This window comes from Tigriopus californicus, chromosome 7 (genome assembly GCF_007210705.1).
Source record: "Tigriopus californicus strain San Diego chromosome 7, Tcal_SD_v2.1, whole genome shotgun sequence".
NCBI lineage: Eukaryota > Metazoa > Arthropoda > Copepoda > Harpacticoida > Harpacticidae > Tigriopus > Tigriopus californicus.
The window spans coordinates 9,128,901-9,147,210 of NC_081446.1; the positions used below are offsets into that span (position 1 = coordinate 9,128,901).

Below are 18,310 nucleotides of genomic sequence, written 5' to 3' on the forward strand. Positions count from 1 at the left end.
TCCACAACGTTTCCCCTTGTTTCCTGTTTTCCCCCTGGTCAGAATAGCTGTTCCATTTGTACAAAAGTTGTGTGTGGTACCGTACCGTTGGTGGACCATGAACGAGTCAAGGTCCTCGAAACATGTGTTGTAAAGATCCTCGTTCCTCCTCCAAACCTCCTGTTTCCCATGCCATGCTAATACGCACTTGGTTGAGCAATTGGCACCAACCCACAGCTCAGCTCGGGCGGTGACGAGAGAATCGATGGGACCTGCTAACAGAATTAGGAAAGCTCGTGGAGGCGGTTTCAGAGAGAGGCGCTGGTTGACGACGCTCCTTCGTCGAGGGTGGCTTGGTTGGCACCAAACGAAGCAAGCCAAAGGTAGGCAGACGGACAAACGAGTTGCAGTGGATGGTTCTGGCCAGCTCTCCGTTGAGGGCTTGTCAGCTCACATGATAGGGGCCATCTTAATAAGGAACACTTTCACCAGAGCCCTGGTAGACTCTTTTTCAATGTTGGGGGAAAAATGTCCCGCAATTTGTTAATGTAAGTGGGAATGGGATGGCTCTTGGGTGTGCTGCTCATTGCTCAGGCTCTTTTGTTTTCGTTTTCAGGTGGGCGTGGAAAGACCTTAGAATGAGGTACCATGTTCAAGGGACTCTCTGGGCTTAAAAAGGCCGTGAAAGGAGGATTCAGTGCCGTTCAAGAACACTCGTCGCAATTGGCCGAACAAGTAGTTGGAGATCCCTCTACCAGCAAAGACAACCTCAAAGAGAGCATCAAAAAACGTGTCCAAGGAGGCGTGGCCAGTGTGGTTGATGCTAGTGGTAATGTTTTAGGACCAGAAGCTGGAACACACAAGGAAAAGGCCTCAGACGTTGCCCGCAATATCAAGCATTACGGAGCTTTCACTGAAGATTATCTCGGTTATGCTGATCCGACAAAGGATCTTCGAAAGGCCGTAAAGGAACAAGAAAAGGCAGCCAAGAAGGCCCGAAAAGACAAAAAGAAGAAAACTGGCAAAAAGGAGGATCTTTTCGATCCCGAGAACATCGCCAAGTACAAACGTGAAATCGAAGAAAGAAAAAGACGTGAAGCTGAAGCTCAAAAGGCTGCTGGCGATTGTTCGGATGAAGACAATTCCGATGTAGGAGTCAACGAAAATCGTGAAAACCTTGATCTTCAGTTGGTCACCGAAGGTCACTCCTCTTCGGAGCGTGAAACTCCCATCAAAAGCCCGGTCAGCGGGGCCGTAACTCCCCAAAGAAACGATAAAGACAATTGGACGCTTTTCCAGAATCTCACATCGGGGGTTGATCATCTCATTCAGAAAACCAAGGACGACCTTGTGGGGTTAAAGCAAGAGAGCTATTTCAAGAAGAAAGAACCAGAAGAAACTTCTGACACCGAAGGCGTTGAAAAGAGCGGCAAAGATTCGAAAAGGAAGTGGGTCGATCTAGACCGAAACAGTTTCGACGACTTTGACGGCGAAGTTTCTGGTGACGAAGAGAACAAGGTCCCGGACGTTTCATCGCGAAAGGATTCGTCGGGCCAAAAACCATTGGTCGATAGCTCCCAGAAGCAGGAAGTCCAAGAGAAGCAGGTATCCCGCGAACCCTCGGAAGAAGAAGAGCCTCTCGATCCTGATGACGACGACGACCTTTTCAATACAGCCTTTGTAGATGCTATAACCAGCGGGGACGTGAAGCTCGTCGTTATTCCTGACGATCCCGTTCAAGAGGAAGGAGACGATCCATTCAACACCGACTTTGCTAACGAAGTGGTCAAAAAGCAAGAAGAATACAAAAGACGGGAAGTGACGAAACTTAAGTTTTCTGGACTTTCTTCGGTTGCGGATGTGCTTTCTGGAAAAGCTGATAAAGTCGACAAATCGTTAGTTGATGTAACTGTTAAGCGGAAACGTCGCCGAGCCAACCGAATCAATCTCATTGCCGATGACAATAATGAAGTAACAGCCCTTGAGGATATCGCCACACACGAACCACAAAAAGACCAAGAAGCATCCGGAGTCGTCGACTTTCTCTCCGAGTTTGACAGCTCCCTTCCTGTTCCCGAAGGCGATCTTCTGGCCACGAGTCCATTAGCTGACATCAATCAAAAACCGGTTGAGTCAAAGGCTGCTTTAGATCTCTCCGAGTTTGAAGAATTTGGTGGCGAAGTGAGCCCCAAAGGCTCGAACCTTACAAGTAACGTTGCTATTCTCTCTGGCGAATTTGCTAAACCTGCGGAGGAAGAGGAAGACGACTTTGATGCCGCATTTGATGTGCTAGCCAAGGAATCTGTCACCAAAACACGACTTGAAGAGCTTGAGAAGCAGTTTGAAAACGACGATATCTTTGATACTTCCAATGCCGACAAAGTTCTGAAACTCGCCTCGCTTATCGATCCCATTAATAAAGAAGAGGAGGAAATTACCTTTGAAGATCCTTTTGATACCAGTGCATACGATAGCATCACTGGTGACGTTGAGACCGAGCTCGAATTCGAATCTTTGGCTCAAAGGGAAACGCCCGTTATCAATACAGACCAAGTTGTGCCCTCGTCAGGTGGTGACGCGTTTGGTGGAACCAAAGCTCAAGGGGCGGACGAAGGCTGGGCCAAGTTTGGTGACCGAAAGCCACCTCCACGTCCACAACCCCCTCGCCCGCGACCTGCTCGACCCCCTCCCTCATTTATTGGCAATGCACTAACTGAAGCTGATGCTCCAGGAATAGTGGTCAAGGCTCCAAGCACCGAATCGATCAAATCGTGGAACATTTCTGTAGCAGAAAACCTAATCAAACAATCAGAGGACGCTGTGATCGCTCAGACTGTACTAGAAGAAGAGGAGTTTGATCCCTTTGATACGAACAAATTCGACGCTATAGTTCAGAAAATCGAGGACGATCCCTTTGATACGAAAGAGTACGACAACATCGTGAAGCTAGAAGTTGAAAACGCTGAGGACGATATCGAAGACCCATTTGATACTTCACATTTGGACGGCGGAGAACCGCAACAACAAGTAACAGCACCCAAGAGGAACTCGCTTAAGCCTGCACTTAAGGAAGATATTGAGTGGGATAGTGCCAACGAAGAGGAGGAAGTGCCTGACGTCATATCTTTGGACCTCTTGTCCCAAAAGGATACAGACTCAACTCCGGCTTTAGTGACGGAAGAAACGTTAGCACCGACCAAACCAGAGCCCGTCGAAGTCGACCCATTTGACACTGATTTTGCGGCCGACGTCCTTCCAGATAAGGGAGATCCATTCGATACAAGTTACGTTAAACACGGTCCAGGCAAAGCTGAGCTCAAGGCCCTTGAGGAGGAATTTCTCACCGAACAGAAGAAGGAGAAGCCCAAGAAACCCAAGAGCAAATTGGTGCCTGGAATAGCTGGTCGCGCTCGACCTAAAGGAAGCATCAAGAATAAGTCTTTACCCAAAGTTCAAGCTCCTGAACCGGAGCCCATTGAGGACGATCCATTTGACACATCAATCGCGGATAAATTGATTACGGATCCTGTGTCAACCGCATTACCGACCCAATCGACAAATAAAACAGAAACGCCTGAAGCATCATCTCCTCCAGAATCAGAAGATCCCTTTGATACTACTGCAGCTGAAAAGGTCATCGCCAAGGATCCAGCGGAAACGACGTTAAAGGAGACGAGTGACGAAGACGACTTTGATCCACGGGCATAACCTGTGCATACTTAAGCCATCGTCATGGACAATCCTTTCTTATACAATGCAGGCCCACCTCGCCCTCAGGCTCCACCCATGGACAACCCATTTCTAGCTCAAGGTACTATGGGACATGGAGGCCCAATGCCTGCTCAACATCATCACCCTCAGCATCATACTGTAGGGCACTCAGGTGGTGTACCTAACCCATTTCTCCAAGGGTCTCCGGCTCCTGCCTTTCCTCCAGCTTCCATGGCTCCACATTCACAAGCTCACGGTCACTTTGGTGGTCATTATGGTGCCTCACCACCAGTCCAAGCAGTCCAAGCCAATCCGTTTGCAGACTTTGCAGCGCCATCACCGCCCGCTGCTCATCATTCTCCATTTCATCCCGTAACAAGTTATGCACCAGCGCATGTTCCACAGCAAAATCAGCAACCTCAACATCATCAACATCATCATCAACAACAACAGCAACAACAACAATCTTATTCGCAGTCAACGCAAAACAATGTCTTCATGGCTCAGAGTGCTCTCCCGCCAAAGCAAGAGCCTCCCGCTAAGCCATCTCCTTTCCATGAGGAGTTAATCAAAGCAGAACCTGCTAAACCTTCAGTCGAAGAATATCCTCCTCCTCCCACTGAAATGGAGTTGGAGCAATCCACGATATCTCCTCCTGAAAAGAATGACACGGATCTGGCCTCCACTACCAATAAGATGTCTCTCAATGATAACCCCTTCCTCTCAGGCATATCAACCAATGAAGAGGATGAAGCTGCCTTACCACCCCCACCAGAGGAGGAGACTGTGAGTACAGGAGCATCTCTGTTCGGCACAGCCCCTGCTATTGTTCCACTTGAGATTGAACAAAACGCCAAGGTTGAAGCACCTATTCTCGAGGAATCACTAGTAAATTTGGCGAGTTCGGAAATAGTCCCAATAGAAGAAGCTTCAGAATCGGGCGTTGGCCAGAACAAAACGATAGATCATGAGAGTCCCAAAGGAGAACCTGATGCAAATATTCTTGATCTAACAGGCAGTCCTTGTGAAGAAAAGGCAGAGCAAATCGAGCCGGAAAGTAAGGATGAACCGAACGTTATCAAGATTAACTCTCCAAATGAGACCGAAAAGACTTTACATGAGGACTCTGTTGAGGACAAGCGGGAAGGGGACGAAGAGACCAAAAACGCATCGGATAGAGAGGATGAGAAAGAGCCTGTTGACGACGAAGACGAGGACGATGAAGAAGAGGACGAAGACGAAGAGGCACCTAAAGCGGCAATGACAACGGGCGATGCTATTTTTTCGGATTTGCCAACAACGGATGCAAAATCGACGGGAGCCTCAATTTTTGGCTTGAGTGAAGAGAGTGGAGCGGGATCTACAGGGGCCAATTTGTTTGGAGTTCGAGCTCCTCAATCCACTCAACCCACATTAGGATCCATGACTGGTTGGGATGACGCATTTGACCGGAAATTTGATACAGCTCAAGACACGGTGGTTACTGCCAGCCTGCCAGGCGATCCATTCGACCCGTTTGGTGGCCCAGGTGGGGGAGCAGGAGCGTCGGGAGCAAGCACATTCGCAGACAACTCCTTTGGTACCAGCACGTTCAGCCCACCTACGTCGAAAGCGCCTGAAATGCCCAAGGAAAAAAATCCTTTCTTGGACACTGGCGATGCAAGTGGCGAAGAGCCAGAGGAGATTCTTTTCGACGATGATACTAGCAAGCCTTTGGAGCCTTTTCCTAGGGTTCATGATCAACCCGATGGCTGGGAAATGTTCGTTCGACATCCTGCTAAAAAGAAGCTCACCGCTCAAAGGTGAGTCAGGCTCTTCATTAGCCACGTAATTAAGTCTCGGTAGGTAATTGAGATGGATATCTTCCTTTCCAGATACTGGAAGAAAGTTTTTGTTCGGTTGATATTGCAAGGCGATACGCCCTGTGTGCAATTGTTTGAGAATAAGGAGGCCAAAGATCCTTTCCAAGAGTTGCCTCTCCAAGCCGCCTATTCACTCTCAGAGATTTCACATCAAGTGTTTGACCAATATTCCAAGCTTTTTACTCTGAAGCTCCAGTACATTTTCTACAAAGAACGAGCCGGAATCCGACCTGGTCAAATGAGCAAAATGCAAAAGCTCACCGGGAAAATTGGGTTTCTCGCCAAAGCTGTGGAAGACGCCGATTACGAAGGAGTTAAGGAGTTTGCCAGTGATATGAAAAAACTTGGGGTCCCACTTGAGCACGCTCCACAGGTACGAAATGAGCGAACAAGTTTGATCGAAGCCAGGCTTTACGATACTAAAGAACCTATTTATTTACAGATCTCAGAATTGTTGAAGATCGGTAGTGAAAACTTTGAGGATTTGAAGCAATTCTCGATTTGCGTGGAGGAAAAGCTATTCCGAATGGACGTACATCGAGAAAGAGCTCTTACTTACAAGACCGAAGAGGTCCAACTCACCGCAGTAGATGAAGTCTTTGTGGAACAAGACAAGACTGGACATGTTGTCAAGCAATTGTGCAGGGTCAGAGTGTTCTTCCTCTCTTTCCTCACAGGTAAAAATTATAGCATTTCAAATGGTAAAATAAAACGTCCTTTCTAATCAAAATCTTTCGTTTGTAGGCATGCCCGAAGTAGAACTTGGTGTCAACGATCTAGAACGTATGGGCTTGGAAGTTGTGGGGAGGCACGATATCCTACCTGTCCCAACAGAGCAATGGATTCGCTACGAAGACATCGAGTTTCATCAAATTGTCGATAAAAAGGCCTTTGAAACAAATGATCACATTATCAAGTAAGAAGCTCGACAATCATTTGAAGTCATCAAGGAAGGAGTTCAAGTTATTCTTCTCTTTTTTTCAGATTCCAACCACCAGATGCCTGCTATTTAGAGATCATGAGATTTCGGGTCAGACCACCCAAGGCCCGAGAGTTGCCAATGCAAGCACGATGTTCGTTTGAAATATGTGGTAGCAAGGTAACGAAATTACATTTCTCGATTGTTGTCAAGTGAGAAGATGGGTTTCCTAATGATGTAAATTGGATCAATCTGCAGGTGATCATAAGAGCCGATATGATGATTCCATATCATCACACTAAAGCCTGGGGTCAAGTACCATGTGAGGATGTGGCCATGCGTATTCCACTCCCAGAGTGTTGGATCTACCAATTCCGCACGGAAAAACATCACATGTCGTTGAGCCAATTGGCCACGGGCAACATCAACCTAGGAACCCGCATGGGCTCTGTTAAATCAGCTCACAGGCGAGCAGGAAAGGTGAGTCAATATGATTGTAACAAGCTTATGTCTATGCCTGCCTCTTGAAAATACAACCTTGATAATTTGACTTACGCTAGGTTAAAGGTCTAGAGAGGTTCATGGGCACCCTCGAGACCCATAGTCAAGATCTCATGGAGACCTCTTCTGGCCAGGCCAAATACGAGCACCAGCATAAATCCATTGTTTGGAGAGTGCCTCGGCTTCCAAAGCACGGACAAGGTAATCAGTAGTTTTGCGAGTAATCCCCCCCCCACTATCATGAAAGACCTCCTCTTTTACTTCTCTTTTCCAGGTTCTTACACAAACCACGAGTTCGTGTGCCGGTTGAATCTAACCAGTTTCGACCAAATGCCCGAAACGTTCGACAAACACTTCTTTGTGGAGTTCAACCAACCGGCCACAACCGTGTCACACACGGTGTTGCGCTCCGTGTCCATTCTCGAGGGATCAGGCGATCCTCCGGAAAAGTTTGCCAAATACCTGGCAAGGCACGAGTACAAGCTAGAGATTGAATTCACTGAGAAGGAACAGAACACTTACGCCGCAGCTGCCACTCAGAAGAAGGTCATCATGGAGAAAGAGGCATCTGAGGAGAAACCTCAGGGTGACCCGGATTTCCCGGATGAGAATGGGGATCGGCGATTTTCGGACTCGGATTCGGATTAGAATTCCGGCTCTTTTGTAATCATAGTGTAGTCACATTATTTTCTAACGTTGTCTTCGGTTTCATCTAAACACAACATATATCTTTAGTTCTCCAGTCATGTGTGTAGTGTTTCCGCAATAACCGGATATGCGCACCAACGAGTATGATCTAGTCACAGATTCTAATAAGTGGGCAGATAGCGTTCTTCTTAGGCGTTACCGTGCAATTATTTTAGTGGTCCCAAGCGAACCTATCTTGACTTTTAAATGTCACAAATGTGGAACGATCTCTTAAATTCATCCTCATTTGTGTTTTAAGCGTTTGGTGTTATCATTTTCATATTTACGAATCTCCCCAAATTCCACTTATTGAATGTTAGAGAAAATCCTTATGTTCCAAAAATGACCCTTATTATTACCCCAAATACTGCAAAATGATTGAAGCTTCGTCTTCTGAATATATTGTTAAACTCAATAAGTATTGTGTTCCTACTATATCCATCTACAATATGCTATTGCATTTTTAATATGCTAAAATGCTTGTTACCATTGAATGTGTCTTGAAATACAGACCAAAACAGATCTGCGATTGCTTCCATTTTCCGCACACTGCTGCCAGACAATTTTGTCTTTCAAGTAGTGGTGCCATTTTAACTAACTGGATAGATATCTGCATCAACTTTCCTAGGCCTGGCTTAAGCAATCGAAGAATGAGTGCCTGTACAGAAGGTATCCCGTTTTTTGGTCGTCATGTGAGTGAATGTTTGGTTGCTAGGTCTCGACTTTCTTCGCTTGACCAACCACTCAACGACGTCCAACTTGCCGAAAACGATAGTTTGTGCCTAAAAACTGGGATCAAAATGAAGCAATGGTTGGGCTTGTTAGTATTTGCCTTCCTTTACGAAGAAATTAGCAGTGCCATCTCTTGTCACTATTGCGGTCCGGAGAAATTGTGCCCCTTACCCTACGACGCTGATGTCACGGAAGCAGATAAGCGATCCTCGTGTGAAAAAGCTTGCATCAAATTTGACGGGAGTAGCAACGGAAAACGAGTTCTTGTCCGAGATTGTGCCCAACCGGAGCATTATGACATGATGAATACCTGCAAAGACGACAAGGAGTACCATGGAGCCGAAGGCACTTTGTGCGTGTGCAATGGTCCGGATTGCAATTCCGCTCCTCTTGCTCTTCACCAAAGCACTACCATCATCTTGGTGTCTCTAAGCACCCTTGGCCTTTTGGGGTTGCACCTTAGAAATTATGTGTAGATCAATTTCGAACTTGACAATAAACGGCGAACAGTACCAATGACATTGAAAGTGGATAAAATAATGACGTGACCAATGTTTTTCAGAGATTGGCGAGCAATGATTGGGACGTGCCCGTGGTTAGTCTTTCCTTTGGTGGTCTTCTCAATTCTGAATCAGAGCACCTCTGTCACTGCTGTGGAAGAATCGGATTCAGGATCCAAAGTTGAAAGCACTTCAGAGGCACCTAAGGCCTTCAAATGCTACCAATGTGGGGTGACGAAGACCTGCGATAAACCGTTTGAGAATGCTACCCTTGTGACGTGTCAAAAATCATGCATGAAGTTTGATGGGTTCGCTCCCGATGGAATGCGGGTAATCATGCGAGATTGTGGCTATTTTGAAGCTCAAGGATGTGTTCATGATCAGCCATTCGAACGAAATTCCGCCGTTGGAACCGTTTGCCATTGCAATGATGGAGACAAATGTAATGGTGCGACATCTCACGAGCCTCCACAAATCTTATTCTGTGTGATATCATTGGGGATCTTTTCTCGAATTATCTTTTCTTAAGCTGTCTTGTGATGTGTATTGTTATGCCTATTCAATAATAAACTTCTGGATATCTTATAATTCAATGCTGTTAACACATTAGAGTGCGTGCTAAACGACTACGGTCAAATCAAGACTTGAGATCAAACAGGAAAGATCTCAGACAAAGCAAACCGTTATCCTTCCGCATCAAGGCACAAAAACCCACAATCTTGATCTAACTTTTGTTCTCTGACATGCCCATATCTACAATTTCAAAAACCAACAACAAAACATGTTGACTACACATTCCAATTGAATACTTCCGAATGGTGTATTTTCTTTCCCGCAAAAGTATTCGGAGAACTACACTTCCAGCGTTTCGGGACTCTCCCTGAAGATGGGGAATTCCAAGACAATTTCAATCACTGGAAATCCACCTTTGCCTCTCCGCAATCCATCCAGCGTCAGGCCAATGGTGAATAGAACGGAGTGTAATGTATCATACGAGGGTGCTCGATGTCTCGATTCATGTTATGAGACACCGAATCAACCATGTAAGTCGACAAAGGCACGGTTGAACAACCAAGATAATGGCAAAAAACCAGTTCTAGTAGTAGGTAGTCGAGCGATGAAGAAGAACTCAGTCGAAAACGGTAGTGGGTACATGAAAGATGGTGATCTCTAAAAATTCCAGCACTCTCCAGTAAGTATAGTAGGGAGCATCTAGTTTGGGCATCTTTTTGAAAATCTTCACCATCTACTTATTGTTTAAAGGGCCATTTGCTTGGTATTATGCATTGGATTCGCATTGACCCAACAACAAAAAAGCAGAGGACTATTGGCTAACATTTTAGGTGTGTCTAAGAATTGCTTGCTGTTCGTTTAGAATTGACCCGTTTTAACCAAACGTTTCCTACCCATGGATAGGAAAACATCCTCAAGGCATTCCATCCTCGTCTAATCTTCAAGAAGGTCGTCAATCTCAGTTTTGTTGTTGTCTACGATCCGGATCGATCTGCCCTAATGCGGGGGAATTTGATGGCAGAGATTATGATTATGGAGATGAAGACTACGAAGGTGCTATCCTTCCACGAGCTGACAGGGTGAATAATGAAAAAGTCTCAGTCAGGATTGTCAATGCCGTAAGTATGAATCTCGTAGCCTCGTCTCGCTTTCACAATGGTTCATTGAAACCATCAGTTATCATGACCTTTTTGAATAGGGTGAAAGTGACAACAAGTCGCCAGAAGGATGCTCCAATGGACGAAGACCGTGCTGCTACAAAAGTGCCAGAGAGGTTTTGTCGGTTTCCAATACGTGCACCATTCTCCCAGGGGGAGGAGGTGGCTCATCAGTCCCGTGGACCCAGGGATGTTTTGGCAATTCCCCGCGTCAATCAACAGGGAAAAAATGCGGGGAGCGGAGCTTTTCACCTTTGAACCAACTGGGACGAGGGGAAGCCAGTCCCCAAGAGTTCCCATGGGCCTGTATGCTCCTGGATGGCCAGAATCGATTCATTGGGACATGCGCCATCATTCCCGAAACTTTCAGCAATGACATCTCTCGAGGAACAACGAAGGTCGTGACAGCTGCCCACAAGCTCGATGCCATCGGCCAATTTGAGTGAGTTGCTGATCGAAATTTAACCTGTTTATCAAGACCAAGTGTGGATCTTGAGACTTTTCTTCCAGCCAGTTGAAGGTCCGAGTCAACGAGTACAACGCAAACGATTTCATAAGCCCGCCAGAAATTTCTCGTCATGAGGAGTATACCGTGGTTAAATTCACAGTCCACCCCCAATACCGCCCCAAACGGTTCATCAACGATCTGGCAGTTCTCGTTGTGGATCGACCCATTAATCTGGTCAGTCACGACGGTGTGAATGCCGCTTGTCTGCCCCACTGCCCCGAGATGTTTGATTACAAGTTTCCAAATGGAACGGGCACCCGTTGCTGGACCGCAGGCTGGGGAAAGGACAAGGTCAATGGCAATTTTCAGCCTATCATCCACAAAGTGGACTTGCCAATCTATGACCAGAGCCGGTGCGAAAGTGCACTTCGCAATGAGTTGTCGAGAAAAAATCACGCCGCGGGTCAGCGTCTTCGACTCCACGAAAGTGAGCTTTGTGCTGGGGGAGAGGCGGGAAAAGACGCCTGCGATGGCGACGGTGGCGCCCCTCTCGTTTGTCAGGCTCTCACCGGGCAATACTACGTGGTGGGTTTGGTGACATGGGGTGTGGATTGCGCCCTCCAAGATGTGCCTGGAGTCTACGCTAGGATCAGCCATTTCAGGGACTTCATCGAGAATCCTGAATCGTAAATTGTTATCTGATTCTTCTTTATGTGTAATTAAGAGCTTGAAATACAACTTCGAGCTATTCGAGAAAAATACTCTACCAACAGAGATGTTTTGGCGTCTCTTGTGCCTTTGTTTGAGCATGTGTGGTCCTCTGGCCTTTGGAGGGCCACTCTCCGAGGAGCGTTTCTTATTTGAGGACATGACCATGGACCCAATGACTAGGAAGGACAGTATACTGGCATTCGATTCCATTGAACAAGACATCAATTCACTTCCTCCTCGGATTCAACCTTCACTTTCGTCGAACTCCGAAGGTATGGATGAACAAACGATGATTGAGTTGAAGAGACGAAAGCAACAAATACGACAACTTAGAAGTTTTCTTATCATTTAGAGTTTTGGTCGCCAAGGAAAGCAAAGACAAACAAATCCAAGGCATTGCAGTATCTTGTACATGAGGCATTGATGCATCAACAACCGACAAATATTGATCATTCAATTAAGTTTTCTGTCCAACCGCCCGGTAAGGCCAGCCACATAACTGCTGTAATTATCTTACTTTTCCCATCGCATCGGTACAAGTAATTTTCTTGTAGAAACGACTCCTATTCGTGAATTTGTCATCACGCCAAGGTCCTTTGTCCGCACGAGAGTGGGATCAAAGACTGGTTCCAAAACAGACTTGGATCGGATTTCTCGGAAAGTTGAAGAGGTTCCCATAGAAACGACGACCCCGACTTTGGCTCCTTCAATTTCCCTCCAAAGCACAATGGCCTCAGTGGGAGACGACATTGAGGAGGACCTTCCCAGTTTCTACGAAGATCCAGACTCACAAAATTCATCAGACGTGAAGGCGAGAGTCATCAACTGGAAGATTATTAACCATGGGAAGCAAACTATATATATTCTATGAGCGCTTGATTTCTTTCTGTACATGTGGAACAACAAGTTGGGAACTCCGAAAAAGCGAGGCTTCTCATTTCGAGTTTGCCTTGTCTTGTGTTGATTATGAGTTCAATCCTATGATTAGGCCCGGGCGTGTTTGTTGACTTTCTGATAAATCCTGGGGAAGGCGCCATCACATTTGTATTTGGTTCTCATCTCGTTGTAAAGCGTATGATCAAACATGGCTTCAAAGTCCGATTCATTGAGATAAGAATCCGCATAGAGCATTTGAAACCTGTGGAAAGAGGAAGAACATGTTTATTCATTTCTCAGGATAGATGATTTTTTTTTAATAAGACCACCAGAATAACCGAAAAATCGGACAATGAAGCGACCAAACAAGTTATGTAGAAAGAGGCATGGGGAAGTGCGTAAAATACTTTGATCGAACCTGAAAGTAACATCGTCTGTGCACTCAAGATCGAAACGATGAGTTCTCGTATGGAAAATGAAAGAGTTTTTGGCAAAAATAGCTCTTTCGTCGAAAATAAGAAACCGTTTTTTGTTGATAACGTCTGCTAGGAAAGGCGGATATATGGGTTATCTTTTATTGCATGGTGTCAAAGTGGGGACTGTCAACCAATCAAATTTCAGTTGATGATTCTTTATGGGTTGAGACGGTGCTTCCAAAGGCTTTGTTCGTGTGGCAAAGTTACGCGTTGAAGGAAAAGTTTCTCATGGAGTTCTTTTTTCGAGGATGTCGAAACTAGAAACGGACTTTGGAAATTGGAAACGGAATTGGTTGTTGGGAATGGAAATAGGCTAAAGAACTCTTCACCAGCCCTCAACGATGTTTAAGTAGTGTTAAGTAGGAGCGTCCGGTATTCTGAGAAGGCAACCATTTTTCCCATTACTTAACGATCAACATACTGAGAAAAGTTCTTGGAATATTTTGAAGTGATCTCGAAATAATACCATACCAGGTAGATAAACGCCATGATTTATACGCCATAAGTTTATTCGTGAGAGGGTTAGAAGCATGCTGGTTTTCCACCGATCCAACAAAGTTTGGCATAAGAACCTTAAGGCAAACGAAAAACTTTTCGAGCTCGTTGGAAACGACTAACAGCTTGCCTCCATTTTGAGTTACAATATACCCACATCTCACTCTAAACTCACGCTTTAACACGTTGTCTTTCCCGTTCCAAAAATGAAAGCACTTGCCAACAACACTTCCCATGCTTCAAATGCGGTCTTACCCTTTTCTCTTCAAGACATAAGATTCCAATTTTTGTGTCGTCTTCACGCAATTGAATCCGGGGCGCTTTGGAACTCCGTAGACACCAATGTCCATAAAACTGGAAAACACATCATTAATTGGGTCTCGCTCCAACGGGTTCCAATGAAGGCAAGACTACGTCCTTTAACTTACATTTGGTCCCCCTTGGTCGGGCTCCTCAGGAGTCCAGGTTTATTCGGCAACCTGAAGGGACAGAGCCAAATCGGATAAATGGCCACACTCTCGTCAAAGAACTCCAAAGCTCCTGCTGTTTCATCGATGGGCACTAGCATATCCTGCAAGAGAAAGAAAGGACCTAATGAGCAAATATCCACCAAGTGATTTGAAGAGGGTCCTTTGTGACGGTCTCACTTGAATCATGTGGTTTTCTTCGTACAACTTTTTGAGGGTTTCTCCCTGAGTCAGTTTCAGCAATGAAACTTTGGGCGGGATCAACCATCCCAACAGATATCGGAAGGCCACGTTATTTCCAAAAGGAATAATATCTTGAATCTCCCAGAAAATGGATCGTGAATGACGGTGGTAGTATTCTCGCAAAGGAATGTACTCAACAGTTTTCCCTTGGTCCAAAAACGACTCGACGTGCTTGAAGAACCAAGGCTTGTGCCATGTGCCAATTGAATTGAGTCTCTTGGGCTCACAACTGTCCACCATGTCGCCTTTCATGACCACACAAGCACTTGGAGAAAAAGCCAGGCATTCAATAAATTCTGCTGGCGAACCTTTCTTGGCATCTTTACCGATTTCTTCTTTCATTATCTAAAAATCAGACAAATCAAAGTAAGGCTTCAGACGAAAAAGGTTCAAATATTCTACTCGATAAAATACAAACCGCACCTTGACAGCTTCCTGAAATGAGTTTACAGGAGTGTATTCTATTTTGATGAAACGCTTCGCGGGAATGATCTTAATTTTTGTGGCTGTCAAAAATCCCAAAGTTCCATAAGACCAAGGAACAGCATGGAACAAGTCTGAGTTTTCGGCCTCTGAACAATTTACCACATTTCCATCCGAGGTCACCAACTCATACGACTCGCAAACGTGCTGGAACATGCAGATTATGTTTTCTTATTCAGAGCGTGGACGTAGCATAGGATCCGTTTCCAGAGGGAGATTCCCATTGGTGTCACCAACCTGAAATAGGCCGTACTTGTGCGAAGACGTTTCTATTCCTGTCCCCATAACCATCCCACCCACGGTCAGATCGTCTAATTCGGGGAGAATGGGAATAGTCCAACCCAGAGGTTCCAATGTCCGTGACAATTGTCCCATCGTGACTTGAGGTTCGCAAGTGACCGTTCTTACAAAACGTGAAAGTACATGTATAGATATATCATTCCGGTTGCATGTCTTTGCTTGATTTCAACTTCAACCTTTCAAATGGCATATCGGACTGGCGTTTGATGTCAATCAAATGTAAAGGTCTGATGTGAATGATGTGGTTCCTGTTTTTCAGAGTTATGAAGATTATCGTTTTTGTCTCTTTTTCTTTTTTACCTATTGCAGTGCATTCAAAAGGTTTCAAAAGATTCAAAGGACCAAAGTTTCACCATGGAAATTGGGGATCAAGTTTTCCAAGAATTCTCGCCTTAGTGCTGTACCTACTATATCAAAGGTTTTTTTATGATATGGCATGGTGTAGGTTAAGCCAAAACAAGGTATTAACATTGGCAGAAGTATTGAACCATTTAGACAACAGTTGCTTGATAACGTCAAAGCTTTTTTTGAAGCCACTTTTACCTTTCAAGCTTGCTGAAATTTATGCCAAGCGAATGAAACACCATGCTTTCTTAAACTCTACTCCTAATAAAATGAAACATAATTACTAGATCTTGAAAATACGTAAGTAACGTTTTGGCCCAAAATTTATTTCTTCAAATAAAGGAAAATGGGAATGAATAAAGCGAGATAAGCAGAATGAGTTTTCTGGTAACCCTTTTTCATCTTATTTATTTTTTCATGAAATGCTTTGCGTACAAATAATGTTTGGCAAGTGCTCAAAATAATTTCTTTGTGTTCAAGGCGTTTTCAATATAATATTTCAAGTGCTCCCAGTTTTTGCCCGTTTTCACAAAAAAACTGCCTTCACATGATCAATTGAGACTTTTGTTTGTACATATGGTTTTTCTTACATTTTTCCGATAGGCTTTGTCAGTGTCCGTCCGTTTCAGACTTCTGTCTGAGGCTGTGGATTTTAGCGTATATAGTTTAAAACTTGGGGAGGCGAAGCAAAGGGGGGGAGGGGGGTCTTGTCACATGCTTTGACCCTGCTCTAACCGTTGCACTACGTCTTCTCCCTCAAAATGTCACCTATCGATAGGGGAATATGAACCACATCCATCTAGTGAGCAAATTGTTGTCTTGTTAGCTGCCTTTTTGACTATTTGGCTTCAATACTTCCTTCTCCTTAACCACATTATTGGAAATCTTCGGATGACTGATTAGAGTTGTATCAGTTGTAGATTCGGGTTTACCGTAGCCCCATCATTTACACAAATTATAGCATTTAGATGAGATGACGTTGGTTCACGGCCTCCAGTGAAAACAAGAACGACTGAGAGCGTAGTAGGAGCTTTGTTGTACAGTATATGTTCTCTTTTGTATTGTAACAAGATCAAAAGGGTGAAAACGAATATATATTTTTTGAGTCCAGTGGTTCCTTTAGTGATAATGCTTTAGTCTGACGTGTCTACGAATAATGACGTGCATCATGATAAAAAGATATAAGATTAGAATGGAAAAGGCAGGTTTGGTTATCAGACCTATGCAATAAATGTCAATGATTCACAGCCACGTGGCAATTGCCATTAAAGGTCTTGAGAAGACAGCTCTGAGAGCACCATTCGTTTGGCCATTTGACTTGGACGGATTCTAGTAATTGCAATGAAGATTTGACAGACATAGAAATATTATTGGAAGGTATTCCAAGAGGATTAGATGACCCCTGTACAAAATACATTATGGATATTACAATTACAAAAAGTAAGTTGGTTGCGATTTTTGCCCAAGCCATCAAGTGTCGTCACCATTTATGGATGCAAAATCTGAGGCGAACATTGCCTGACCATCTACCATTTGTCAAGGAAGGAAGAAGACATTTATATCGTATGTAATGCATGTTACATATTGGCATTGAATTATATTCATTGTCTTGCCAAACAGTTCGCAAGAACTTTTTATCGTCTTAAAGCCGAGTAAATTTCTTTTCTCTGTTGGATGCCATGGTGGAATGAATCCCTTCACATTCAGTTTTAGTAGTAGAGCTCTACCTCCCAAAAGCCAATATAGCTCGGGTTACCAGTTGCAAGCCGGTGAAAGCTTTTATTTTAAAAATGATGCTTACCTATTTTGCGTGTCAATCTCTAAAATGTCCACCAAGTTGATTTTGATCTGATGCATCCTCTTCTTGTATGTCATAAATTGAGGTGAAATGGTTTGCCATCCTAATGACAGGTTTTGAACACAGCTTAGGATGAGTTTGAAAACAGCAAGTTTAACATGGCTCTTATGAGGCTTATACCTGGGCGTGCAGTACACATGGGCTTGGCTTTGCCCTGAGATTTCCAATCCCTCACTTGTTTTTGGACGAATTCCACTTTCTGCTTATGCTTGGTGGGTGCGGAATGGAACGCAAACACGAGAGCATTTCTGACCACGTGGTAGATGTCATAAGCGCACGAGATGGGCAGGAGAAACAGCACAAAAACCCATCGGTAATTGATGATAATGTGCTCCAGGAGGGCCGCCATACTGGTTGATGTCTACGCTGTCGTTAAGGAGTCAGGAGTGAATTGAAGAACAACAGGTATCCCTCTGGCTCGTGTGGATGTGAGCAGCTGATAAGAAGGCTTGTTGGTATGGACTGATCAGGATCAAGCACACTTTATGCATTATTTTGGATTGTCAGGACGAACAAACGCACGCTCAAGTTGCAAAGCGTTTCAGTTGTCGCACATCAACCGCTCGAGAACATTGTTGAAATATCAAATCAAACAAATTCAATTCTGATACTAGTGGGCACTATCTCTGGGTGTCACTTTAAAATTGAGCGTTCAGACAGATGGATGCCCACCACGTGGGTTATTCAATACAATAATATCAGCTCAAGTTTGGCGTTGTTGGATCCATATCACGAGGGTAGGAGCATAACATTTGGCCAAGACAGAGGCAGAGTATAGGGAAAGGAGAGAAGGAGCTAATGGAACGGAACCAGGGTACCCAGATTCAAGAATGTCTCATGATCTTGAATGATCCTAGGCTAATATAAGTCGATCTATGACGACAATACCATAGTTCGTATTTCAATTTATTGGAACACAAGTAGATTCTTTCTTTTGTTTGAAATATCGGTTCTATTATAAACGACTTTCCAAATGGAAACCCTACGTGAGCTAGAAGAGCTTCGAGTCAAGAAATATATGTGCTCTCTCACAAGGTGGAACAGAGT

At 44.6% G+C, this 18,310-nt stretch overlaps 5 protein-coding genes across 6 annotated transcripts; 4 read left to right on the forward strand and 1 right to left on the reverse strand.

Annotated features, from left to right (window-relative positions):
* The first annotated feature begins 126 nt into the window (after nt 1-126).
* On the forward strand, nt 127-3,687 carry LOC131884082 (protein stoned-A-like). Of its 2 annotated transcripts, none has more exons than XM_059231721.1 (2): nt 127-362; nt 596-3,687. In XM_059231721.1, the coding sequence occupies exon 2, from the start codon at nt 628-630 to the stop codon at nt 3,685-3,687; it is 3,060 nt and encodes a 1,019-aa protein (XP_059087704.1). In that variant the 5' UTR covers nt 127-362; nt 596-627. The 2 variants fall into 2 exon arrangements, with proteins under 2 accessions (XP_059087704.1, XP_059087703.1); XM_059231720.1 differs by having other exon boundaries at nt 128-527.
* LOC131884081 (protein stoned-B-like) lies at nt 3,565-8,181 on the forward strand. Its single transcript, XM_059231718.1, has 8 exons — nt 3,565-5,492; nt 5,565-5,925; nt 5,995-6,229; nt 6,297-6,468; nt 6,537-6,651; nt 6,730-6,951; nt 7,032-7,173; nt 7,247-8,181. The coding sequence occupies exons 1-8, from the start codon at nt 3,712-3,714 to the stop codon at nt 7,618-7,620; spliced, it is 3,402 nt and encodes a 1,133-aa protein (XP_059087701.1). The 5' UTR covers nt 3,565-3,711; the 3' UTR covers nt 7,621-8,181.
* Nucleotides 8,182-9,968: 1,787 nt separating this feature from the next.
* On the forward strand, nt 9,969-11,775 carry LOC131884084 (phenoloxidase-activating factor 2-like). Its single transcript, XM_059231723.1, has 5 exons — nt 9,969-10,083; nt 10,155-10,234; nt 10,308-10,522; nt 10,603-11,003; nt 11,072-11,775. The coding sequence occupies exons 1-5, from the start codon at nt 10,052-10,054 to the stop codon at nt 11,697-11,699; spliced, it is 1,356 nt and encodes a 451-aa protein (XP_059087706.1). The 5' UTR covers nt 9,969-10,051; the 3' UTR covers nt 11,700-11,775.
* Nucleotides 11,776-11,784: 9 nt separating this feature from the next.
* LOC131884086 (uncharacterized) lies at nt 11,785-12,807 on the forward strand. The gene is made up of 3 exons (XM_059231725.1): nt 11,785-11,992; nt 12,073-12,201; nt 12,275-12,807. Exons 1-3 carry the CDS (start codon nt 11,785-11,787, stop codon nt 12,589-12,591), a joined length of 654 nt encoding a protein of 217 aa, XP_059087708.1. The 3' UTR covers nt 12,592-12,807.
* On the reverse strand, nt 12,547-17,894 carry LOC131884083 (delta(24)-sterol reductase-like). The gene is made up of 8 exons (XM_059231722.1): nt 17,384-17,894; nt 17,207-17,306; nt 14,998-15,163; nt 14,701-14,907; nt 14,215-14,622; nt 13,996-14,138; nt 13,823-13,921; nt 12,547-12,858 (listed from the first exon to the last, which is right to left on the reverse strand). The coding sequence occupies exons 1-8, from the start codon at nt 17,610-17,612 to the stop codon at nt 12,705-12,707; spliced, it is 1,506 nt and encodes a 501-aa protein (XP_059087705.1). The 5' UTR covers nt 17,613-17,894; the 3' UTR covers nt 12,547-12,704.
* Nucleotides 17,895-18,310: the final 416 nt, after the last annotated feature.

What these genes read in the sequence shown, in the direction of transcription:
- LOC131884082 (XM_059231721.1), top strand. Translation starts at nt 628, where the DNA reads ATGTTCAAGGGACTCTCTGGGCTTAAAAAGGCCGTGAAAGGAGGATTC.
- LOC131884081 (XM_059231718.1), top strand. Translation starts at nt 3,712, where the DNA reads ATGGACAATCCTTTCTTATACAATGCAGGCCCACCTCGCCCTCAGGCT. An exon ending in CTTCCTCTCTTTCCTCACAG is followed by an intron (nt 6,230 to 6,296) that starts GTAAAAATTATA and finishes TTTCGTTTGTAG; the next exon opens with GCATGCCCGAAGTAGAACTT. An exon ending in TTGAAATATGTGGTAGCAAG is followed by an intron (nt 6,652 to 6,729) that starts GTAACGAAATTA and finishes ATCAATCTGCAG; the next exon opens with GTGATCATAAGAGCCGATAT.
- LOC131884084 (XM_059231723.1), top strand. Translation starts at nt 10,052, where the DNA reads ATGGTGATCTCTAAAAATTCCAGCACTCTCCA. An exon ending in AAAAATTCCAGCACTCTCCA is followed by an intron (nt 10,084 to 10,154) that starts GTAAGTATAGTA and finishes TATTGTTTAAAG; the next exon opens with GGCCATTTGCTTGGTATTAT. An exon ending in CAGTCAGGATTGTCAATGCC is followed by an intron (nt 10,523 to 10,602) that starts GTAAGTATGAAT and finishes CTTTTTGAATAG; the next exon opens with GGTGAAAGTGACAACAAGTC.
- LOC131884086 (XM_059231725.1), top strand. Translation starts at nt 11,785, where the DNA reads ATGTTTTGGCGTCTCTTGTGCCTTTGTTTGAGCATGTGTGGTCCTCTG. An exon ending in ACTTTCGTCGAACTCCGAAG is followed by an intron (nt 11,993 to 12,072) that starts GTATGGATGAAC and finishes CTTATCATTTAG; the next exon opens with AGTTTTGGTCGCCAAGGAAA. An exon ending in GTTTTCTGTCCAACCGCCCG is followed by an intron (nt 12,202 to 12,274) that starts GTAAGGCCAGCC and finishes ATTTTCTTGTAG; the next exon opens with AAACGACTCCTATTCGTGAA.
- LOC131884083 (XM_059231722.1), bottom strand. Translation starts at nt 17,612, where the DNA reads ATGGCGGCCCTCCTGGAGCACATTATCATCAATTACCGATGGGTTTTT. An exon ending in CATTTCAGGAAGCTGTCAAG is followed by an intron (nt 14,623 to 14,700) that starts GTGCGGTTTGTA and finishes TCTGATTTTTAG; the next exon opens with ATAATGAAAGAAGAAATCGG. An exon ending in AAGAAAACCACATGATTCAA is followed by an intron (nt 14,139 to 14,214) that starts GTGAGACCGTCA and finishes TTTCTCTTGCAG; the next exon opens with GATATGCTAGTGCCCATCGA.